The 25,083-nt window shown below is 38.3% G+C and overlaps 3 protein-coding genes across 3 annotated transcripts; 2 read left to right on the plus strand and 1 right to left on the minus strand.

The window, feature by feature from the left end:
- Positions 1-138: 138 nt before the first annotated feature.
- On the minus strand, positions 139-7,005 carry LOC132187239 (serine/threonine-protein kinase ATG1a). Its single transcript, XM_059601484.1, has 13 exons — positions 6,489-7,005; positions 6,276-6,393; positions 5,848-5,906; positions 5,358-5,422; positions 4,629-4,722; positions 4,449-4,529; positions 4,180-4,291; positions 3,894-3,948; positions 3,482-3,759; positions 3,039-3,403; positions 866-1,163; positions 696-766; positions 139-604 (listed from the first exon to the last, which is right to left on the minus strand). The coding sequence occupies exons 1-13, from the start codon at positions 6,735-6,737 to the stop codon at positions 389-391; spliced, it is 2,061 nt and encodes a 686-aa protein (XP_059457467.1). The 5' UTR covers positions 6,738-7,005; the 3' UTR covers positions 139-388.
- Positions 7,006-10,045: 3,040 nt separating this feature from the next.
- LOC132188551 (probably inactive receptor-like protein kinase At2g46850) lies at positions 10,046-13,964 on the plus strand. Its single transcript, XM_059603042.1, has 3 exons — positions 10,046-10,988; positions 12,089-12,172; positions 12,801-13,964. Exons 1-3 carry the CDS (start codon positions 10,169-10,171, stop codon positions 13,871-13,873), a joined length of 1,977 nt encoding a protein of 658 aa, XP_059459025.1. The 5' UTR covers positions 10,046-10,168; the 3' UTR covers positions 13,874-13,964.
- Positions 13,965-15,239: 1,275 nt separating this feature from the next.
- Positions 15,240-18,811, plus strand: LOC132186797 (soluble inorganic pyrophosphatase 1). Its single transcript, XM_059600858.1, has 9 exons — positions 15,240-15,424; positions 16,172-16,309; positions 16,399-16,427; positions 17,139-17,204; positions 17,540-17,647; positions 17,938-18,003; positions 18,092-18,212; positions 18,320-18,401; positions 18,609-18,811. The coding sequence occupies exons 2-9, from the start codon at positions 16,174-16,176 to the stop codon at positions 18,649-18,651; spliced, it is 651 nt and encodes a 216-aa protein (XP_059456841.1). The 5' UTR covers positions 15,240-15,424; positions 16,172-16,173; the 3' UTR covers positions 18,652-18,811.
- The last annotated feature ends 6,272 nt before the right edge of the window (positions 18,812-25,083 follow it).

Raw genomic sequence — 25,083 nt, forward strand, 5'->3', positions numbered from 1 at the left:
CTCGTTGCCAACAACTGGAAAACATGCACATGCAGCTACAAAAATCCCAACTGTACAAGTTTCTTTTTTTCTTTTTCTTTTTTTTTTGACTGAAGTTTCTTTTGCCATTTATATTCACATTGTTGTCTGGACAAAGAATAGATAAAATATTATTTACACAAGCTCAGGCAATGGAGGCCATCCTCCCCTCCCGTTCTAGATGGCCGACAATCAATTATATATGCTTCCCTGTACATTAGACACCTGTCAAGTATTTCCGTCATCTAGTCCCCAAAGAAAAAAAGAGTTAAAAAATTTGTACAGTTGCAGCTGACTGTGCTGCTCCAGTAATCAGATATCCATTAAAGCTGGTTTTCTAATGACTGCTGTATAGAGCCAGTAATATCTTTTACTCGGGAGGAGAAGGCTGTGGCATCAGGAAGTGAGTCAGACGGGATTGCAAGTTGATAATGTAAAGCTCAATTCGCTTCTTGTTAGCAGGAGTTAGTGAAAAAGGTGGATTCAGTGGCAGGGATGTTGCTTCTCCTACAATAAATGAAAGCAGAAGCATTGCTTTAGAGTAGGATGCTGCTGCGCTACCCTTGTTCTCCATATACTCGTCAACCTGAGCAAAGGCAAAAAAGATTTATATTCAGGCAAGTACCGATTCATTTATGGAAAGGGATTAGAGGGTTTAGGGCCATTTATTTACTTACAGCACCATTAGTCCCAACAGCAAGTGCTTCTCGGTATATGATTTCCATTGCGTCTGGCATCTCGGCACCGCCTGCAATATATTTAATGTACTATTATATTAAATTGCAAAGCCAGTTTTGCAAATGGAGTGACATAAAGCATTATTACAGAAGGTTCAAAGGAGCCTAACCATCCATGTGACTGACATGATCCGATGCCTTCTCTGCCCGATCAAATGCAGCAATAAACCCTTGTTCTGCCCACGAGGAAACAGATGAAGGCCTGCTAAAATCTATATGGTTTTCTGTGTTTGGTGACAAACCTGCAGCTTCTGAAGAAGGTATGGGCTCATTAGTGGAACTGCTTGCAGGTAATTCACCTTCTGCGGTGGAGGCCATCCAAGAGCTGCAAATTTGAAGAGCTTTCTTCCATAGAGCCAAAACTACTAGTTCAACTGATAATGATTCTTGAAAAAGTCCTGCATTATACTGCAAGCAGTAGCAAGTACCAGTCAGATGTGAAAGCTCAAAATGCATTTTAAAGCAGAGAAATGGTGCATTATACTCCGGTTATAACATTAAAAAAAAAAAAAAAAATGATGAATTAAGTAAATTGACAATAAAATAAATAAATTTAAACTTACTTCAAGCAATAATAACAAGAGAAATCATGTATTAAAAAAGCACAACATCGACGAAAACAACAATGTGTAAGACTTTTAGAACGAATTAGACACACGTACATGCGCTAAAGTGCTTGGAAGAATCGTGTATAATACTTATACCGTTGAACTAGTAATTATAGCACATAGAGAGTTGTAGTTCCTGCACATTGCCCATTCATTCAGAAACTACAAGCTAGCTCTTATTGAAGAGCAGTTGATTGCTGAAATTAGTTATTTATGCCTTTCAGGATAGGAAACAATTAACACTCCCACCATGAATTCAAGTATTATACAAAAGTTCGACCAACAACAAAAAATAAGAATAAACCCAGCCAGACGAAGGTGAGCTGGATAGAGCATCATGAATCTTGGGGAGATGGAATGCATGAAAGTCGAGTCACAAGCAGGAAAGACTGACCAAGGCCGACTAGCAGAGTAGTGGATAAACAAACAAATCAATGGGAGAAGCAATAGATCCCCTACTTTAACCTGCAAGAGATACTACTACTAATACAACCCAAACCTGATTAATCCCTCTGTCAAAGCTTTGTTTGAGTTCTCAACCATAAATCCACCTCAAGCTCGCGGAAACGGATCCTCTCCATTTCAAAATCCCTTCATTTCCTTCATTTAGTGCATTTTGAAGGGTAGTATTGTCCAAAAGTTTTAATGATGGTAGTGCATTAAATGCAATATCCGTCAAAATACACTAAATGGAGAAAATTGAGGAATTTTGAAATGGAGAGGATCCTTTTCCCAAGCTCTAAGGGTAGAAATCCAAGCTGTTTCAGCTCTCCCGAGTCTCTGGCCTCTATAACTATAAAATTGGATAATTCTACAGGTGTAACTGCGAGTCCACAGTTTAGTAAGTAAATGCAACCAACCATGTTGTGTGTGTGCTTGAGGCTCTTTAAAATTTTCCCTCTTTCTTGTTAATAATGCAAGGAAAGTCCTTTTTACTAGATATACAAAATGAGAGAAACTTTTCTATTTTTCAAAACTTCCCAGACATGAACATATTGTAATAAATACATTATATTTTTACTGAACTAGTATTTCCCTTAGCTTGCTTCAAACTCCCTACCCTTTCTGACAGAAGGTGTTGAGTGTCCTCCCTCATTCAACTAAAAAAGGTCGAGCAAACCACCTCACTCAACTAAGGCTTCAAATAATTGACCCAAACAGATTGGGTTGGTTGAATGTCCTCTCCCCTTCAACCAAAATGGTCAAGCATGCCACTGTGCTCAATTAGAGCTCCACAAACTAACCCTATACAAATTAGGTTTGTTAAGCCACCACCACCCAGCTCAACTCCAGGCAACAAATGATTAACCACATTCAATTTAGGAACATTGAGCATACTACCCCCGCTCAACACAGAGTTTCAAACATATAATCCCCGATCGAAATGGTGTGCCTTGGGTAAACTTTCATATTGCAACTTTATACTTCTTTATTCAAAAGCTACCGTTGAAAATAACTTTTAAATATACACTTCATGCTATGTATACTATTCATAAATCCTTTTGAAAACCTTTTCTCAATTATGTTGCAAATATTATAGAGAGAGAGAGAGAGAGAGAGAGAGAGAGAGCATTGACTCCTTATATTGCAATGTATATGTATACATTGTTGTAATACCATCTGACTCATTCATGAGCATAATATCCACTAATGCCAAGAGCATCAAATAACTAACCTTTTCTAGTGATAGTTCTCCAAGAGCCTGAACATACTGATGTAACAAGTGGAGTCTAGTCGAATGATTCAATATGGTTAGTCCTTGCACTTCCCTTAATATAGATGATGCACTTGGTGCCACCAAGAGATTTGATCCATGGCTTTGTGCACTTGCTGGACAACCCAGAGAACTATCAGCCAGCTCCATTGTTGGCATTGCAACACCTAAATCCCAGTCATTTTTCCTTGAAGGACAGACAGAAACTCTGGTGGTGGATTTATCTTGCAGGGAAGTCCCAAGGTAATAAGAGAAAGCCTCCATTGAAGCAAAATGAGCATTGACTAAGACATAACCTTTCTCAATAGACTCCATCGAATCAGAAACTGGATAGATAAGAAAAAATAAGTAATTTCAAACAAAGCATGAGCATATATGGAAACATCCTAAAAAGAGAAACAGACCTTGAAGCTGCTCTGATGAACATGCACCACCATCAACAGATTTCCTCAGCCTACCACTTGCAATATTTGGTGTAAACCCATGAACACTCTTAGTGATGGATGTATTGACACAATCTTTCCCTTGCTTTTGTATGTTCTGATGTACAGATGTAGTAGTTATTGCTGAGTTTCTGCTAGATAACTTCATGGGATACCCAGAATTTAATTGCAATCTCTCATCAGAGGCAGTAGAACTGAAAATCCCAATCATTGATTTTATTGGTGGAAGTGTAGCTGGCCTACAGATTACAAGATAAGAGTTTTAAAACCTTGATCCCCAAACAACCAAAACATAATGGGCTTCCAGTCAATATGAAAAAGAAATGTGCCCCAAACCAATGCCTTACAAAAATTAGAAGCTAGAGATTATAACCTGTACTCCCCTAGGAACCTGTGATTGAAGAAGTCCTTGAATGTTATTCGCTCAACTGCAAATTGAAGTTCAAATAAATATGGATGTTTCTGGATGAGCTATACTGGCAAACTCTTGAGATTTATAATGAGTAATAGTGGAACAATAATTTGAACTGTTGAGCTGTAAATCGTAAATAAAAATAAATGTGCACACCCCCACGGCCCCAATAACCTTCCCCACCCCCCAAAGAATCCCCTTTTCCCCGACAAAAGACATGCACAAATGAAAATCCCATCAAAAGTACCTGGGTTTTTACGTAATAGGCTCCTGCAAAGATCCACACAATCTGGATGTAGTTCTTCCAAAGCACCTTGCGGAAACCGCAGCTCAGTCGAGGTTAAAATGTTCTGAAAAAGCTGGCAATACAGAAACTAATCAGAAAAAGTATGAAATAGTACTGAAAACAAAAGCGCCCATATTGATATCTGTCCTAGTAGCTTTATAGGCTTGATCAAATATAGAAAATCTTATGATCTTTCAGATAGTAATTAATCTTATAATTTCTCAAGAAACCTGAAATTGACTATTGCCATGGAATGGTGGCTTCCCAGTCACCAGCTCGAAAAATATTGCCCCAACACTCCATAAGTCAGCCTGCAGGCAGCATAATAATAAGTAAAGATAACACTGTAAACGAACAACTACCTACAAGAAGAAAAAACTGAACGTGACTTCAGTTTTACGTTGCATCACCTTTGCATCATACTTCTGGTTCAGAATAATCTCTGGAGCCATGTATAATGGTGAACCACATAGGGTGTCTGCCAAGCCTTGGGGCAACAGGGACCTGAGAAACAAGTCAAGGAAACAATCAAGTGTAAATGATAATTTGATATATTTGGCATATTATCGTTTATTTTATTTTTTGCTTAATAAAAGTGACAAGAGGTTTCAATTTCTGCCAGCCAACTCAATCTGCTTGAGTAATATTTTGAATGAACTAGAGTTATCTATAGACCGTGTGCGCCAAATTTGATAGACTTATTTCATTTTTTTTTTTTAAATATCGACTTTCAGCACTCAGTGGTATTTAATATTTTTGCAAGTTACAGATTTCCAAATTGTATAGGTTCATGAAAAGTTTGGGAACTAGAAACGCTGATACAAACAGAATAATCTTTTATACCATATGATCACATTTAAGACACAAGAATGACCCAAGGGTTTAACTCGATAACTTAAAAATTTAGTGGAAATATATGACCCCAGACAAACTTTGCTGGATCCGTGTAGGCAAGGCAAACAAATTGGAATAAGTTTTTGTTGAGCTGGCTTATGTTAATGATGACCTTTCCATTCTAAGGAACTGCATAGATAAAAATAAAAAATAAAAAATAAAAATCTCTTGGTTGCAGCAGAAAATGTCACATCAATGCAGAAATGCTGTTGGAAGTATTAAACTTCTTATCAAAAGAATTTTACCTTGCAAAACCAAAATCACCAATCTTCAAAAGTGGAGTCCCTTCCCTAGTTGACAAGAGCAAATTCTGCAAATTTGAGAAGAATCAGCAAGACTTGAACCAAACACAAAAAATGTTCAATTTGTTACCAAAATCCAGTTACCATCATAAAGAGAAATCTGATTATGGATGTCACTTGGATTTACCAAATTGTCCCTCATGAGATATAAAGTATTAAATGATAATTAGGTTAACATTTAATACAGGGACTCGTCTGGTACAAGTTAACCATAAAACAGACATCTTACTTGTGTGAAAACTTCTCACAGCCTAAATGAATAGGGACGACAGTCCCACAAATTTATAAGGTGTGCGTCATTAGCAAAACATTCTAATACGGGAGAAACATAAACGGCTAGTGCAAAGGCTCTACATTTGACTTTAAGGTATAACATCATATCAATCAAATGAGGAGATATTTGAAATTCCAGCTGGAGGAGAAGCATAAGTACCTGCGGCTTCAAATCTCTGTGGATCAGGTGATTTTCTTGAAGTACTTGCAATCCTGCGGCTGCAAAAGACAATCCAAATTGAACAATCAAAAGTCCAACAATGTTATTTTATTAACACATGCAAAAAATCGTAAACATGGGAAATAAAATGTAGTAAGCTATTAAGAATCGATACTTTGGAACATATCCACTAGCCTATTCAGTAATCACATCGATGTGATTGCGATTAACATCCTAAACTAGTCATAAGGCTGAGTTAGGCATATACCCTGTTGTCTAACCACTAAACCACTCACTTGGTCTAACTGAGCAGCCGAAAAAGAGTATCATTAGGGTGAGGCACGTACCCAATTGCCTTAACATTAAAAAACATGAACCGATTGTAATTCAAGCAGCCAAAAAGTAAAGTTAATGTTGATCATATATACCCAATTGCCTCATAAAGTATCTCGCAACGGCCTCGGAAACTTTGCCGTAGCGATGAATGTAGGCCGCTAGGTCACCACCATCGCAATACTCCAAAACAAGGTAAATTATATCATCAATCTGCAACCAACATAACATTCACGTGCAGTTAATAATTGCCATGAAAGAACAATGTCTAACGCAAGCAGACCTTGGAAACCAAAAGCGTGTTATACCTCGAAGGACTCGAAAAGGCGAATGATGTTTGGGCTATTGATGGTGCCGAGAATGGAAATCTCTTTGCGCAAATTGTTACTGACTTTTGGGCAAAGTTGTTTCATGTTAATCTCTTTGACAGCGACCTCTGCACCCGAGTAGCGGTGCCTGGACCGCCAGACCACGGCGAAGGAACCCGACCCGATTCTCGGACCCAGTATGTAGTCCCCTATCAAGCGGGGATGGTGTTTGGGTTCTCCAAGATCCATGTCTTCTTCTAGAAGCAACCAAAACCACCCGACCAACAGAGTTGGGTCTTCTTCTTCTCGTTCAATTGTGCGACATCAAATCAGGCGGTTCTGTTTTTGAAGGGTTTGCGGTGTTGGGTATAAGGGGGGTCATTGAATTTGAATCCAACAAGGATTTTGGTCTACGTTGGACTCTCTTAATGCATTTGTGCGGAAACGACGCCGATGTTGTTTCCAGGCAGAGGGACACTACTGTTTTGGTCCTTTTTGATCTTTTTTAGAATACAGAGACGGAGAGCTGCCGGTTGCTGAGTGGATATTTAGCTTATCTAATATCTACCACTGGTAAAAACCTTTTCTTTTTTTTTTTTTATTTACCCCTGGTTGGATATTATTGCCGAGTCGTCGTGTGGTTGGATAATATTTTTTAACCTTTTATTATTTTAGTTTAAGTAATGATTGGTATTATATTTTTTTTTTATCCTAATATAAATTGTTTTGATAATGTTGATATGAAATTCTAAATTAATTATTGAATTTTTATTCATTCAATTCAAACGTTAATTTAGAATTCCACATCAACCTTATCTATCTATCACTTTGCTTTTAATTTGTTTTCTCTATGTTTTAGGAACACTCTTTGTTTAGGGTCTCTTTCCCATTTACTTTGGGGGTATGGATGGGCCTTGTTTTCCTTTTATCCTTTCTCTTTTATAGTAATTTTTTTTTTGTTTCCTTTTTAAAGTGTTTCTTTTTATAATATTTGTACATTTGGATATGATTATACTCCTATAATTTTTCAAGTAATGTTGCTATTGTACAAAGGCAGTAGTGTAACATCCCTTAATTAGCTAATAATTAATTTGGAATGTTACTACTCCATTCACAAGCACCACATAGTAATTAAGTCTAATACATTCCAAAAGAAATATTAAGTACCGAAAGCCGTTTAGAAAACTATATAGTGTGTCCTCAAAGAACTATATATGAAATGATGAAATCAAGCTTAGGCAACTGCATCTACCTTCGGGTCCTCTTGCTCGACTTCTAGGACCGGCTTCTCTGTTCCGTGTTGATTAAAGATGGCATCCTTGCCGACCTAGATTTTTCTAATTTTGAATCTTGTGTTAGAAGGAAACTTCCTGCTAAAACTAGAAAACAAAAGGTTGGCAAGTGAGGATGTTAAGCAGCTAATACATACCGGCATATGTGGTCCCATTACTCTTGTTGGCTTGCAAAATTATGAGTACTCATCACCTTTTATTGATGATTATTTTTGTTATGTTCACATTAAACTCTTTCATGAAAAGTCAGACTTATTGGAAGCATTTAGAAATTTGAAAGCTATAGTAGAGCTTCAGAAAAAAAACAAGAAGATGAAAGCGATTAGATCAAATATAGGTTATGAGAATTATGGAAGATACGATGAAACTAGGAAAAATCCAGGACCATTTGCAAGGTTCCTTCAAGCATGACGTCCTATATTATTTGGGTGTGAAAAAGTTGATGTGTTTATATGGAATATGTTTTCTCTAAATGATATGAGACATTTTGAGGTAAACCCAATTATAAAATCATGCGAGCTTGGCTCAAAACAGATAATATCATATCATTTAGGGCGGGATGGTACATTAGATGTCTTGATGTTACTAGGAAGCTTTCATCTTTTTTCATTTTTCCTACTACCCAGAGTTTCTCCAATCTCTCTAAATCACTGGAATTAATATGGGGTATCGTGGAAGCCTAGGATTTTGTTGCCTATAAATACTTGTTATAGACAACCTAAAACGAAGTTTTGTTATATTTTATATTTTATCGTAGGAAAATTACCTAGCGTACGTGGAAGCCTAGGATTTTGTTGCCTATAAATACTTGCTATAAACAACCTAAAACGAAGTTTTGTTATATTTTATCAGTTTTCAATAAGAATCACTCAAAGTTTGAGTTTTTCTCATATTTTTTTCAATTCTTTGATAGACTCTAGATTTTTGAGAAGAATTATGAAATATTTATTGTTTGTCTTTGCAAGTCTACTACGTCACGCTACATTACATACTCAACATGAAATGATGGATACAAATCTCAAGTAGAAGAAGCATATAAATACATTTTTTCTTGCTTGTGAATGTGTACAATTAACTTTGGTGTAGTTGATGTATGACCAATTGTTTGTTGTTGTATTATTTGTTCACATAAATAATTAGCCAAATCAATCACTATCGATGCAACTTTACTGCAAATTAAGGTAATCTTGGCCGTGGGCTTCAGTGTCTAAGAAGTCAATAAAGATACTTTCCTTCTATCTGAAGCATTCGAAAAGCAGCTAGCCCAAGATTGTGTTAGGGCATATTTGTAATTGCGTTTGAGTGGCTTAAAAATACTTTTAACATTCAAAAAATTCATTTAAAAATAAAAAGTACTCGTTTGGTAAAAAAATTAAAAGCGTTTTTAAAAATCTAAAAAGCCTAAAAATGACCAAAATACACTTTTAAGAAGCTTTTTTCCAAAAGCGTTTTTTTATTTAAAAGCTTTATTTCTTAAACGCAATTCCAAATATGCTCATAATCCTCAAACACCTCATGTATCTTCCGACCTCGTAAGTTGCAAGTACAGAAGCATGTAATTTGTCTCGACCTCATTCTCATGGGTCTTGGGAGAGATGATTTCATTCTAGCTAGTACACCAAATGAAGGTCCACTTTGGCCTTGTTCAGGCCACCCATTTAGCATGTGATTATGCCACACGACCCGGCAAAATTTGGCATCCCAACACGAACCTCACTCACAACAGTACCAAGAAGCTAGAGTTAGCATACACATAATATATACAAAATTGTTTTCCATTTGCACCACTTTCATGCCAGGGTGAAGCTAACTGAGCCTTATGTGAGCACAGATGCCATTTTGAGTGCCCACCACGCGTGTTCTTGGAGGTTGAGGATCTTCTCTTACATGCTATATATATATATATATATATATAGCAGATGATCAGCATTTTCAAGATACATGCATATTATAGATCTGACATTCCGTAATTCTCAAACTAAACAATTTTGTATACAATATTGTTTACAATTTATATCTATCCAATCTCGAAAACCATGCAAATCCATATAAACTAAGCCCCATGCAAGTTTTTAATAAAATAATGGTGCCTGAAATGAATTGAAATGCTCGCACATCGGCCGTGCTGATCACATAGAACACACCATCCCATGCTGTACAAGCTGTAGCCCATTCCTCCGACCAATCTTCTCACCCTTCCCTAAATTCTATGCCCTCCCTCCTCAATGCACTACTACCTCTCTGATCTTGCCACGTTGCCATCTCCTTCTTCTTGATTGTGGGTCTTATCTGACATGCCAAACCATATGATCATCTCTTTTTGTTAGAGATATATATCCTGCCACTCAAAATATTTCAACAGGCCGGCACTACCATAGCAACATCAACATGCTCTGTTCTTCCAAATATTCTCTGCAGTCAACCCTTTCACTACAAATGCAACCTTTACTCTTTGCTTCCTGTGTTCTCCTCAGGCTTCTTAGCCAACTACCCATGTCTCACTCTCTTGCAGTTGCAGAACCACGACAAAATCAACAGCTACAAAATCACAGCAATGAAAAATGTGGGAGATTTCACATCCCATTCCCATTTCACTTGAACACTTCATGTGGGTCTGTTTCTAATGCTTTCCATCTCTCTTGCTCTAACTCCACCACCCTTATTCTCAACATTGGCTCTGAAAGCTATCGGGTTCTCGAATTCTTCTCTGATGGGTTACTAGTGGACTTTCCAGGTTCCTCTGCCTGTCGTCAGTATAACGATTTGCACTCCTTCAGTTTCGGTAGAAACGATTACTTTGCCGTGGCGGTTGATAATGTCATTGGCTTGTATGATTGTGAGGATTCTTCATTGTGTAAAGCAGAATGCGAAACTATTGACTTGCCTGATTGTGATGGCAGTGACAGCGTTTCCCCCGCCTGCTGCTACCCCCTCTCCGATCATAGCATCTGGCATGTTGGCGATGGGTTTTCAGGATTTTCCAAATTTGGGTGTAGAGGGTTCTCAAGTTGGGCTGTTCTGAGAGGGACTATTTCAGGTAAGCGTGGAGTTAAGTTGGAATGGGCTATTCCAAGGAACTCATCCGGGGGAGTTTGTGCTGCCAATGCATACATTATCAATGCTACAGCAGTTGAAGGAGGGGTAAGGTGCTTGTGTCAAGATGGGTTTATTGGAGATGGATTTGCAAATGGAGGCGGGTGCTTCAAGTGTGAGTACTTGTTCAATTTGTTTTCATCATGGACAACTTTATCCCTTTCCTTGAAATTGCCTGTGAATTAAACCATCATATGTGTTTGGTTTGTTGAAATTATCATCCACAGATCTTTCAGTGAGTATGATGTGTTTGAGTGGCTCTGAATGTGGTAGTATTAAGAGAAATCTTACCACTAATTGTATTCGAAAGTTCATGGTAGATATCTTTGTGATTCCATTTCATGATAACTGAATATGGGTTAGTTTGATGTATGAAGATAATGATGAGAGTGTAAGTTAGATGTCAGATGTTAGCACTCATTAATAATTGGTGCATCCCACTGACATCATTATTGCATGTCATAATGTTTTAGACAATGCTCATCAGTCATCATGACAGCTGCAGCATACAAAAATATTTAGGATTATTTATTTATTTTGTGATTCACTAGTGAAAGACACCAGGTCTTTCATAAGCCACAGCCAGACTATTGCTGTTGCTGCAGTACTCTGTGTCTTACTAATAAGTATCTGTATGTTGTGTGGGCCATTCTAGACTCCATTAGGAACCTAAAGGAATTTGAAATTAAAATAAAAAATAAAAAAATAAAAGTTAATTAAATTGACTTTAATACCATGAATGAAGTACTTAAACATCTGTAGAAAGGGAACCACAAACAGAATATCATCCAATTAACATGTTCTGATTATGGCCTACCAATTGACATAATGGAAACAGTAAAATTGGGTGGATTCAAGCATTTGGTGCGATTTGGTACTGTTATCTACTGAACTTGTTTGATGTATTTAACACACATATCCAAGTATATGGTATATATATCAGTGAATCCTATTCATCCCTCTCCTTCAAATTTACCTAACAAAACACAAGTGATATAAATCAGTTTACTGTATTATAACAATAAACTAAACTAATCCATTTGAAAAAGAAAAAAAAGAAAAAATTATTGCTTGGGTACTGAATCATTTGAAAGTGGACATCTTTTAATTATGCTCTACTTGCTTGAATTTGCGACATTGTTATTGTTACTGATATTGCTAAAGACACCTCCCTGTAACTATGACATTCACATGTATTAGGCATGCCTTTGACAGCATGCATAAAGGATGGACGGGAAGCATATGGAAATGACTGCTACACCAAAAGACATGGTGAAAGGAAAGTAATAATTGTAGCCGGTACGTACTTAAGAATTACATCCTTATGTGCCTTATGATTTTCATATGAATTGTGGTTTGAAGATTTTGTTGCCTAATTTGTCAAGCACTTAATGGATAATTTAGGATAGTTCGAGGAACCTATGCCAATGAAGAGATAACATGCTACCTCTTGAACTATACTGCTGGAACTCTAATGGAAATAGAATTGGAATTCTAATGAAAGTAGAAAACATCTTGCTGCTTGTTTATTCCTAGCTATGACTCTTGGAAAGAGTCCTCATCTCCATCCCTTTGCACTCCATTAGACCCGTAACAGGTATTAAAACATTTTTAGTGATTGTTCTATTAGATTTATATGAACACAAGGTTTTGGGTTTTGACTCCCATAGATCAATGGGAGAAATTGTCTTTTATTTATAATAAACAACATGCAACTCATCAGTTCTTACATGTTACAAGTACACTTATAAAACTCTTTAACTTCAAGTGATTTATATCTCAGGTAACTCCTCATTATTATTGCGACTCATATGACTTTTGTGTAGCCTTTTGACTCTTCTTATCCTCCAAGAATTCTTTTCTAATATGTTCAGTCATCTCAACATTGTCCCTGAGAGAATAACATCATAGCATCCTAACCATGCAGGAGTTCTAGCTCCAGTTTTCATAATTGCCTCCTTGATTGCACTTTTTTGTCTACTTAAGCGACGAGTTAAGCAGAGGAAATTTGCCCCTGACCAGGATTACTTTCACAGCACCATCTCATTCCGAAAAGCTTGTAGAACTCGACTATTTACTTACCATGAGCTAGATGAAGCCACTAAAGGGTTTGAAGATGGTCAGAAGCTTGTAGATGGCAGAAATGGCACAATTTATGCAGGGGTTCTTGGGGAAAAATGGCACATAGCTGTGCACAAGTTACAATGTGACAATGAAAGAGACCTACTTCAAGTCCTATCCCAAATTGAGGTTTTATCTGCTGTTCAACACAGGAATATGGCCCGCCTCCTTGGATGTTGTATCGACTCTGGCTACACCCCACTTGTGGTCTATGAGTATCCTGCAAATGGTACCTTGGAGGAACATTTACATCAAAGTAGAGAACATAATATTGGCCTTGACTGGTACAAGAGATTGCACATTGCTGCAGAAACAGCTAGTGTTCTTGCATTCCTACAGTATGAGATTTCTCCTCCCATCTTCCACCATTATCTCAAATCCGGTTACATCTTTTTAGACGAAGATTTTTCTGTGAAGATTGCTGGGTTTGGTCTACTTAGCTCAAGCCTTGGGAATGGTTCTAATTTGTATAACAGCTATGAAGATTTGCATTTGCAGGAAAATGATGTTTATGATCTGGGTTTGCTGCTTCTTGAGATTATTGCAGGCACAAATCACTTGGACATGCCAACTGTAACTTTGCAAAAAATAAGGTGTGGAAGGCTAGAAGAGATTGTGGATCCACTCCTTTACTATCATGAGCAGCCGCCTTTCCGCAGAGAGCAAATAGAGATAGTTGCAGACCTTGCAACAAGATGCTTATTGTTTGGTGGAGATGGCAAACTTGGCATGATTGATGTTGCAAGGGAGCTGGTACATATTGCTAAAGAGAGCATAGATGGAGGTAGTAGAAGGGGTCCTGCTCTAGAGGAAACATTTTCAAATTCCAGCCTCCTTCAAATGATATCAATGTCTCCTGATTCTATACATGTGCCTTGAATTCTTCTTTGATGATACTGCTGCCGGTGTCACCTGCCAAAAACTCTGCTTGTGTGTTTGTGTGTTTTGTGTGCACTTGCACACATCTGCAACTCTGGTACATGGATTAGCAAATTGGGAACTCAATTAATTTGAGTGCTGCTGGTCCTGTTTTGTGTGTATCACTTGCATGTATAGGCATATGTAAGTTGTGTTTTTTCCTCTTCAAGAAAAAAAAAAAAAAAAGATACTAGAAATTTTTGGGTATGCATATTACAGTGAAGCTTGTCTACCTACAAATAGCTTCTTTTCTTCTTTCCTTTCTATTTTTTGGGTTGGGGGGTGGGGGAGGTTTAATCTTTAAGCCTGCTTTAGTTAAATCCGTTCATTGCGTATTTAATTAAAATGAGACGTATGCAAAATCTAAAAGGGTCTAGCCAAGTTTCTGACACACACAGAGTAATGATAATGGCACGTTATGAAGCTAGTAATTTAATCTTGGTGCTATTGGCGAATCACCTGCACAGCTGACCCTCTGATCATGCAAAGAATTTCATTTAAAACGTGCAGGCAAGTGGCAACGTGGTGGGAAGAAATTGGACCCATAAACAAAAATATATGTGGGAAAGGGAAAGGGAAAGGCAAAGGGGGAAGTACCCACAATTGCCTCTATATTGATCCAACAAATCACGAGGCATTGGAATCTATTCTACATCACATGGACTTTTGTGACTATTGGACAACAGAAACAACACGACGCATCACACACGCACTGCCTTTTCGTCAACGAAAGGTTTTACTCGTACACTTCCTCTAGATTTTCCCGTCATATAAAATACAAGACCAAAAAAATAAAAAATAAATAAAAAAATAGAATCCCTTTACATTTTACATATTTACATATTTATGTGGGGGTGACCATTTGTGTTTGGATACAAATTTGTGTTAAGTTGAAATATAGGTATAAGACTATATAAATTAATTATAACCTTTCATTTAATTAAATGAGTTAAATACTCTAATCATAATTCTTTAATTTTGTATTGAGTTCATGTCAGATTTACGCGTCATGTCAAAAATTGCTAGTCACTATATCACGTGTCGAGTTTGAATCGTGTTGAGATATGTGTATGAAATTATATAGGTCAACTTTAACATGACCTATTTAATTAAACGACTCCGATTCTAACTCTTCAACACTAGCCAATTAATTTTGTATTAAGTTTTTTTTAGCATATGTACCAGTCGTATAAAAAATTATCAACTCTATGTGGAGTTCACTTTTTTATCTTATCAAAATACTTTCTTAAATCAAAACCCAAAAACACTTTTTAAAACCAATATCAAAACTTCGAAATAAATAAAAATTTGAAGCAATAGATGGAGATTTCGACATTTTCGCCTGTAAATTAACTTTGAGAATAAAAGTGAAGCAGGCCTGGTGGAGGGGTCAGCCAACCACTCTCGCAAACTCTCACTATAAAGTGCACGTTTAAGATCTCCGCCCCGTCCATATTCTCTCTCCGCCCTCTTCCAAACCATATTTCTAGCGCTGACCAACGACAATCCGAGGTATGGTTCCACTGTTTTTCACTTTACCGTTGCAATAAAAGCTTTGGGTCTTTTTATTAGTTAGCATATTTGTGCTTTACCCAGATCACCTTCATGAGGTTTATGTGCCTACTCTTATTCATATAATCATATTGGAATATTGTCATATGTTGCACTGGGAACTGGGAATCGTGATTGATCTTAACTTCTTAAGGCTTAGTTTTTACACTCCTTTTTATCTAGTCGCATCATGCGTAAGAGATTTAAGCACATAAACATCGTGGATTGTTTTGTAGAAAAAAGTCAATGCCAATTGTATCACGTTCTTAGATTTGTTGTGTGCTGAATTCAATCACTTGGGTATTAAGGGTTCGATTAGATGTTGATGTTGATGTTGATGTTGATTATGGCTGTTACCCTGCATCAACTCGTCTGATATGTTTGACGCATACACTTTCACTCTCTCTCTCTCTCTTTTTATACGCTATCTTTCATCTGGGTATTTCAGACCTTGCCTTCCCTTACTCCTAGACATCTTTTTCTTTGTGTGTGTGTTTATAAATTACGTAAGCATCTAATGGGTCCTCAACTCTCCATCATTTGAGAAAGACCTCATTGAGATGTGTATGTAGTTGGCTATTCAATATAAGATTACAAAATGAATTCTGGCATTTGCTATCTCTTGAAACTGATATGGATTTGAATTGACAAACAGAGTCTCTTATTTTATAAAGATTGTCATGTGATACTTTTTATGTATCTTGTTAGAGATGAGTAACGAAGCAGATGGAAAAAAAGTTGAAGAAACTCATACTCAACGTCAAGTTCCCCGGTTGAATGAGAGGATCCTTTCATCTTTGTCAAGGAGATCAGTTGCTGCACATCCGTGGCACGATCTTGAGATTGGTACCTATAAACACGCCATGTTTAGTGTTCATATAAACTTAAACTTAAACTTAAAGTACTGATTCTGTTGCAAATAATCTTGTCTGCAGGACCTGGAGCACCCAATATCTTCAACTGTGTATGTTTTGAACTCAACTTTATCATGCGAAACAGAATACTTATCTTTAGAGCTAAAATTGAAAGGAATATACACATTGAGCCCATGGTTTTCAACAACCTAATTTTTCTGCTGTATTTGTACTAAATAGATAAAACAACCACATCTTCCCTCTTTTTTCGTCTTTTTCTTTTTTATGAGGAAAGAGAAATATAGTAGAAGATATGAACTTGTACTTTTTTTTGTGGGGGACATACAATAGAATATATCAAGCACCATCTTACCAATCTTACCAAATATATATATATATCTCTGTGTGTGTGTGTGTGTGTGTGTGTGTGTTGAAGCCCAACTAGCATGCAAATTTTTGTTCTTTGCCGAGTCTCCAACTCTGTCCCAGGTTGCAAATATAACTTCTCCAATTAGAATTATCAAAGTAGACTCTCTGTCTTTATGATTTTTCTCATACAATCTTGCATTCCTTTTTATCACATTGTACAAACCAGCGGTGCAGGTTAATTTGTGGCCACCAACCCTAACCTTTTCCTGTCAAATTATTCTTTACTTTAATTGGACTCCATATGGCAGCGGCCAACTTTTTTCAGCCTCTCTCAAATTTCCAGCAGTTTTCTCTTTCCCAGCAACAATGTTCAACTTCCAAGTGGAATTATATTTCTTCAAGAAAAATTTCAGAAGTATCTGTTTGTTGAATTGCTTATTGGAATGGTACAGGTGGTTGAGATTACAAAGGGAAGTAAGGTCAAATATGAACTTGACAAGAAAACAGGACTGATTAAGGTACGAACCACAAGCACTCTGAAAATGAAGCTTTAAGTGCCAGTGCAAAGCATGTTCTTTCTGAAGAATACTTTAACTAGAAAAGGTTCACATTCTCTTCAAAATGTTTCAAGTCCAATCCAGTCTAATTACCCACAATTGTAGACAGTATACACCCTATGACACGCAACCACCATTTAATGGGGTGCGGTTCAGCTGGATGAGGACTATAAAATTTTTGGAAGGTTTCTTGAGTTGTACTTTGGAAGAGTCTTGGTCCTTCCAATTTGTTACCTTGTGCTTTGCTTAGATTTTTACCATCATGATTGTTCTTACTGTCGGAATAAATTGCTCAGGTTGATCGGATTTTGTATTCATCTGTGGTCTACCCTCATAACTATGGTTTCATCCCTCGTACATTGTGTGAAGACAACGATCCACTTGATGTTTTAATTCTCATGCAGGTAATTTGTTATTATTTAATATTCATTAATTCAGTAAAAAATCTTGTTTATCAATTCTGTTGAGTCCTGATGAACATAATGACAAAGTGACATGTTTCTTGGATCATTCTCATATCATTATTTCTTTACAACTTTGTCATTGAGTCTACAAAATTCATTCTGCAATGCTTCGTACTACTAACTATACTATTGACAGAGATTCGTTAATATAAGGGGTAAATTCCTATAATTTTTTACTGTTCGCATGTTTGAGCTTCATAAATCCTAAACTAAGCCAGTGACTTGAATAGGAGCCCGTCCTTCCGGGTTGCTTTCTCCGAGCGAGGGCCATAGGACTTATGCCTATGATTGACCAGGTACTCTTTTATAGCGCTAAAGCAAATATAACATTTGTCACTTCTTTTTATTAGTTTGCTAATGACTACTTTGTACTTCCAATTATAGGGCGAAAAAGATGATAAGATCATTGCAGTGTGCGCTGATGATCCAGAGTATAAGCACTATACTGACATCAAAGAGCTCGCTCCTCATCGTCTTTCTGAGATCCGCCGCTTCTTTGAAGACTGTATCGTTTTTAAACCTTTACATCTGAAATTCATTGCCCAAATTTAGATTCTTTAGTTTATTTGAGGTTTATTTATAATTAGAGAGGTTTCTTGACATATTTTACAGACAAGAAGAATGAGAACAAAGAGGTTGCAGTCAACGACTTTTTACCTTCAACAAGTGCTGTTGAAGCCATCCAGTACTCGATGTAAGCCTATCCCAGACAACCATAATTTTTTTTAGCTCAGGTCTAATTTTAGAGATCTCTAGGACAGGAATTTTCAGTAAAGAACTGGACATTAGTATCCTAAACAAATCATATAAGCATGTCTGTCAGTTTTCTCCTCCACATAATATTGTTGCTACAAAAGTTTTTCATGAGTTCACCAACTGAAGTTTGTATTTTAAATTGCAGGGACCTTTATGCTGAGTACATTCTGCACACATTGAGGCGATAGGCACAGTGCTGTATTCCATTGACTAGAATAAGTCCTTTTTTCAGTTATCTGAAGATGTTATGAGAAACTCCTTTTTTCACTTATCATAATTTGGATATTTTTATTCTTTTTTATTTGATGAACCTAGTTGGGGAGGAATGATATGGGAATATTTGCATGATATGCTTAAATTGGAATTGCAACTTATTCAGAATCCTAGATTCTTGTTAATAATTGTTTGAATTCACGGCTTTAACAACATGATCATGACAAGAATTTGATTTCTCCTGCCTGGATCTTCTTTCATATATTACTAAATTGATTTTCGTGTGGAAATAATTTCGTAATAGAGGAAACTTAGGATAAAATTTTTCATATATAGTACTTTTCATTATTCAATCAAAATCGGTGCAGATAAACTCCTTACTGATATTAAAGTCTACGCTAAAAACTTCTTCTCTCGCTCTCTCCCTCTGAAAGAGCTCTCTCTAGAAGCCCTTCTTCCTCCCTGAGACTTTGTCTCCTCCTCTCTATCGTTTCTCCCTCATGGAACTTGAAGCTCTCATTGCGTAGACAGCCGCCCTCTCTTGGGAAGATCCCACATCCCAAATAGAAACCCTCTCTCCTAATACAACCTAGATGAAATCTTACCTTTAGTAGGGCATATCATGTCCCAAAAAACCCACAATAACCACTCCGTGAATGCTGCCCTCCACAGAGCTTGGGATTTTACCTGTCCCTTCTCTTTTCCAGCTCTTGGCCTAAACAAGTTTTTGTTCAAGTTCAGAAAACAGGAACATATTGTCAGGATTAATAGGCAAGTCACGTGGAATGTGAAGGGATCCCTTCTCACTCTTCAACATTGGTCTCCTCATGCAGTGTTGGGAGAGTTGACGAATAAAAATTTCCCTTTCTGGATTCAGGTGCATGGTTTGCCTCTGGTTAACATGTCTCTTAAAAATGCCATAGCTATTGGGAAGGGCTTGGGCAATCTCATCAAGTCAAGATATCAGTGGTAAAAACCTGACCTTCAGGAGCTATCTTAGGCTGCTGGTCAAGATAGATGTTTTTGCGCCTCTGAACCCTAGGTTTCTTCTACGTAGAGGAAATGGTGAGCCCACCTGGATATCCCTGAAGTATGAGAGGTTGGATATTTACTGTGTCAAATGTGGAAGAATTGGACACAAAGATCAAAACTGTCGTGCCACTCTAGAAGAAAGCCTCCCTAATAAGTACTCCATCTCTCTTAAAGTCAATATCTTCTCTAACTTCTCTAATCTGCTTCCCTTGCCTCCCAACACTTGGGGCTGCTCGGACGGAGAACCAGCTGTAGTGCAACCATCCACAGCCCATAACCTAGGTGCTGAGTCATCTCAGGCAAATTGTCATATTCCCAATCCTCACAACCCTGTCAAACTCACCCACCTAACCCCTTCCCTTAATCCCATCAAAAGTCTAACCGTGCAACCCACTAAACCCTCCACCATACTTCTTACTCAAAAAAGTAATCATTGTCCACCCCTCACCTCATTAAATATTGATTATGGAAAGCCACCTACTGCCGCTAGAAGTGACCTTGCCTCTTTAAATGAACCCTCTCTTGTCAATCACCCGCTCTTGTAAATCCCTACTAAAGCAAACAGCCCTACCCGTGACTCTCCAACCAGTTTAGCTTCTGGTTCCATCTCCATTGAACTCCAACTTTTCCATCTTGGGCCTAACGAAACAGCAGCAGAAAAAGCCCAAAACAATTCCCATTTTGTCCATCCCAAAAACCCTTCTCCCTCTCCAAAAAGCCCAACAACCCCCACGTCATCAACTACTTTTCCAAACATATCATACCCCCACCCCCCCGGCGGCAAAATCTCTTTCAAAAAATCAGCTGAAAACAGGTCCTCCCCTTACCCCTCTCGACACCTCAAACCAAAAAGACCCTTCCTTACTAATCAAGAACTCCCAAACACTAACCCCACCTCTCTAACTGCTCCCCTCACCAGAAAAAGAAAGTGTATCACTGGAACCATTGCCCCTCTTAAAAAAGGTCCTGATAACTCTCACCATGAAGTGTTGTTATCTGATGAAGTGGACACAACATATCAAATGGACATCACTGTCACCCCCTCCAGCCAAGCCATTCCTCCTCATCTTCGCCCAATTTTCCAAGCAACCCGCAAAAACAAGCATGCGGTTTCTTCTTCACCTCCTACCCTCAGCAACTTCTTTTTTTCAGGGAACAATTGTTTGTCCCCAAAGAGCATATGAAGATCCTCTCTTGGAACTGCAGAGGGCTTTCTAAGCCAACTGCAGTTTGTTCTCTGCGCATGCTTATCCGTGAAAACAATCCTGACATTCTCTTCCTCTTTGAAACAAAATTCCCCCCTCCCCCCCAACTTTCTTGTCTCAACTTCTCTCAACCTTCTTGGTTTCTTCTTAATGTCTCAAGTTGCCCTTGTTGGTTCTAGTGGTGGCCTTGTGCTTGCATGGCGCCCTGGAGTTGATTTAGAATGTTTCATCACAAACAAGAATAACATCTCTGCCTGGTGTTATTTTGATCCTCCTCATTCCCCTTGGATCCTTTCTTGTATATATGGCCCTCCTGGTAAGAAAGACAAACCAGCTTTTTGGTACTCCTTCACCTCTGTTGGTGAAGGTTTTGTTAGTCATTGGCTTTGTATTGGTGACCTCAATTTTGTTCTTGATCAATCGGAGAAACAAGGAGGAAGGACAGTAGCTAGCTCCTCTCATTGTCCCTTCAAACAGTTTATTGATCAATTTGGCCTTGTTGACCTTGGATTTGCTGGAAATCCCTTCACTTGGTGTAACAATAGGCAAGGTAATGCCTCTATCAAAGAAAGGCTAGATAGAGGTTTAGCATCCCTCAGCTGGATTCACCTTCACGCTGAATATTCATTTATTCATCTCCCTGCATCAAACTCTGACCATCATCCCATCTCTCTCAATACTGCCTACCATTCTACCCTGCTGCCTAGACCATTCAGATTTGAAGAATTTTGGACAAGAGATCCCTCGTGTGGTTTTGTTATCAATGCAGCTTGGAATCAGCCTGTTTCTGGTTCTCCTAGCTTCTACCTGAGCAAGAAATTGACTCACATTAAAGCCTCTCTCAAAAGATGGAACTCTCTCCACTTTGGAAACATCCAGTCCAAGATTAAAGCCACAAAGGCTAAGATTGACAGGTCCAACAGCTTTCCCTAAGCCCTAGCTCTTTCTCATAGAAGCTAACCTAAAGATTGATCTTGATGAACTTCTCATCAAAGAGGAGATTCTCTGGAAATCAAAGTCCAGAGAAATTTGGCTCACCTGCACTGACCTTAACACTAAATTCTTCCACACTTCCACTATCATCAGAAGAAGATCCAATGCAGTAAATTTCCTTAAAACCAGCAATGGTGGCTGGGTTTTTGATAGAGCAGAAATTGGAGGAAATTTTGTTTCCCATTTCTCCAACTTGTTCTCCTCCTCCTCTCCCCCTATTGAAAAAGATCTTTTGGACCTTTTCAGTCCTACCATATCTGAAGATGACAATCTGCTCTATCCCCTCAGAAGCAGAGGTGATTCAAGCCTTCTCTAGTCTTAGCTCTACTAAAGCCCCTCGTCCAGATGGTTTCACAGCCCTCTTTTACAAGAAATACTGGCCTACTGTTATAAGAGAGGTGCTGGATTGTGTTTGGAACTTCTTCCACAACAAGCAGCTGATCAAAGAGCAGAACCATACCTACATTACTCTGGTGCCTAAGCAAAATGGTTCTCACACAGTGAATCAATTCAGGCCCATAAGCCTCTGTAACATTGTTTACAAGATTATCTCCAAAATCCTAGCAAATCGGCTAAAGTGTTTGCTCCCCAAGATTATCTCCCCTCTCCAATCAGCCTTTGTTCCTGGCAGAAACATTCAAGACAACTCCATCTTAGCTCATGAGCTCCTGCATTCTTTCAAAAATAAGAAAGGGAAAGGTGGTTTTATGTTCCTAAAAATGGATATGGAAAAGGCTTTTGATAAAATGGAATGGTCCTTGATTCTGGCAGTCATGAAGAAGTTGGGATTCTATGCTACTTGGATTAGTTGGATTAAAACCTACGTCTCCTCCTCCTCTTTCTCCATTCTTATTAATGGAAACCCCTTTGGCAAGTTTTATCCTGAAAGAGGGTTGAGACAAGGTGATCTCCTTTCCCCTTTCCTTTTCATTTTGGGCTCAGAAGTTTTGTCAAGATTATTGTTTAGAGAAGAAAGCCTTGGCAACATAAGAGGCATGAAGATTGCCAGAAGATCTCCTGCCATCCATCATCTGTTGTTTGCAGATGATCTGGTTATTTTTGGAAAGGCTACCTTAATTGAAGCAAATAGTATCAAATCTTGTTTAGACAAATACTGTTCTTGGTCTGGTCAATCCATCAACTCTTGCAAATCCTCAATCAGATTCAACAAAAATACCAATACCCCCACCTCCTCCTCCATCCTAAATATCCTTCCCTACAATTCTAACCTTTCCTGCTCCATTTATCTTGGGCTCCATATTCTTATTGGTAGATCCAAACGTGCAGCCTGCCAAAGCATCTTAGACAAGATCATAACAAAATTGAAGGTTGGAGAGCCAAGACCCTTTCCCAAGCTGGTAGGTTGGTGCTCATTAAAGTAATAGCTGCAGCTATCCCCTTATATGCTATGAGCACTTTTTTGTTGCCTACTAGCATTTGTAAAAAGCTGGATCAAATGTTTAAGAATTTCTGGTAGGGTTTCCCTCCAACAAAAGCTAGAAATCTTTCCCTTAAATCTTGGGACTCTCTCTGTGTGCTAAAAGATGCTGGAGGTTTAGGGTTTAGGAAAATGAAAGATGTTAATCTAGCTCTCATTTCTAAGCTAGGTTGGAAGCTCCAAACCAACTCAAACTCCATGTGGGTGAATCAACTCAAAGGTAAGTATCTTCTTTTTGGTTCTTTTCTCTCCCCCCTTCCCATTCTTCCCCCTCTTGGCTATGGCAAGGCATCCTCTCTTCTCAACCTATCATTTCCAAAGGAGCCTGCCATAGAGTTCATTCTCTGTCCAGCTTTTCTATTTGGAATTCCCCATGGATCGTTTCTATTTCTTCCTTCTGCCCCTCCTCTCTCTCTCCAGTTTCTTTTTCCTCCTCTCCTCTTCTAGTCTTAGACCTCTTCAATCCAAATGCCACCTGGAATACCTCTATTCTTCTATCTCTTTTTGACATCCATAGCGTTAGGGAAATCCTAAAAATCTCCATCAGCCCTTCTCCTTGTCCTTATTTTTTCTAGCCTCTTTCTTCATTTGGTAAATTTTCCATAAAATCGGCTTACAGATTGATAAGCAGCCCTAGAGTTTCCTCTTTTCCCTCCCCTCTTAGCTCTATCTCCTAGAAACTTCTGTGGAATCTCAAGCTGAATGCCAGACTCAAACTGTTTCTGTGGAAAATTGCCTGGGATATAATCCCCTCTAAGACCAGACTTAAATCTATTTTCCCAAATCCCTCTACAGTTTCCCTCTGCCTCCTTTGCAAATCAGAAGAAGACTCTCTTCCCCATTTGTTCTTCAGATGTTGGTTTGCTCGAATAGCCTGGAGAAATTCCTTCTGGCCTTTGGACTCTATGGCCTGGTCCTCTATGAGCCTCTCTAGTTGGATTAAGGGTATCATCAATCCCCATATTACGTTTGGCATTCCAAATTCTGAGGTTCACCTTTTCCAAATTTACGCTGCTGTCTTTTGTGATCTGTTATGGTTTAGTAGGAATAAAGCTCATCATGAAGGTGTCATTCCAGACATTGCCACTTTAGCTTCTTCCATCAAAAAGGCCGCTTTATCTCATGCTGCAGCTTGGAAATCCTCTTCTCCTAGAGGAATTGAAGTCTAGTCCCCTCCTCAGGAAGGTTATCACAAGATCAACTTTGATACAGCCATTAAAGAGCATTTTTCAGCTCAAGCAGCCGTTTGCAGAGACCACAAAGGAAAAATTATCAAAGCTATCTCCCTGATCAGCCCTTCTTGCACTCCTAACTTTGGGGAAGCCCTGGCAGCTCTGTTGGCTGCCTCTTTAGCAATGTCTTTGAAGCTCAAAAATTTCGCCATCGAAGGAGACTCCCTCATTGTCATTACTGCTCTTCAACATCCATCAATCATTCAAGACTGGCACATAGAAAAGGTTATAGTAGATACATTAGCTCTTCTTCCTCCTTCTCCTAAGTGGGAGGCAAAGAAGATTAACAGAAGTGCTAACTTCTGAGCCCATCATGTGGCTTATTGGGCCGCGGCAAGAGTTCACTCGGGCTGCATTCCCACTTTTCCCCTTTCTACTCTTCCTCCTGTTATTTGTAGTGGTGTAGCACCACCTTCTGTTTTCTTTCCCCCTTGAGGGTTGTATGCTCTCTTGTTCTAATGCAAAGTTTGGTAAAAAAAAAAAAAAGATATTGAAGTCTACTACACT

The sequence above is a fragment of the Corylus avellana genome, chromosome ca7, assembly GCF_901000735.1.
Source record: "Corylus avellana chromosome ca7, CavTom2PMs-1.0".
NCBI classification, from domain to species: Eukaryota; Viridiplantae; Streptophyta; class Magnoliopsida; order Fagales; family Betulaceae; genus Corylus; species Corylus avellana.

Bases quoted from the DNA above. Each gene is read 5' to 3' on its own strand.
- LOC132186797 (XM_059600858.1), top strand. From the start codon at position 16,174: ATGAGTAACGAAGCAGATGGAAAAAAAGTTGAAGAAACTCATACTCAA. The intron at 18,213-18,319 runs GTATCGTTTTTA...CATATTTTACAG, and splicing joins CCGCCGCTTCTTTGAAGACT to ACAAGAAGAATGAGAACAAA. The intron at 18,402-18,608 runs GTAAGCCTATCC...TTTAAATTGCAG, and splicing joins GAAGCCATCCAGTACTCGAT to GGACCTTTATGCTGAGTACA.
- LOC132188551 (XM_059603042.1), top strand. From the start codon at position 10,169: ATGCTCTGTTCTTCCAAATATTCTCTGCAGTCAACCCTTTCACTACAA. The intron at 10,989-12,088 runs GTGAGTACTTGT...TGCCTTTGACAG, and splicing joins TGGAGGCGGGTGCTTCAAGT to CATGCATAAAGGATGGACGG. The intron at 12,173-12,800 runs GTACGTACTTAA...CTAACCATGCAG, and splicing joins GAAAGTAATAATTGTAGCCG to GAGTTCTAGCTCCAGTTTTC.
- LOC132187239 (XM_059601484.1), bottom strand. From the start codon at position 6,737: ATGGATCTTGGAGAACCCAAACACCATCCCCGCTTGATAGGGGACTAC. The intron at 5,423-5,847 runs GTACTTATGCTT...TCAAATTTGCAG, and splicing joins ACAGAGATTTGAAGCCGCAG to AATTTGCTCTTGTCAACTAG. The intron at 4,292-4,448 runs GTTTCTTGAGAA...CTGTATTGCCAG, and splicing joins ATGGCAATAGTCAATTTCAG to CTTTTTCAGAACATTTTAAC.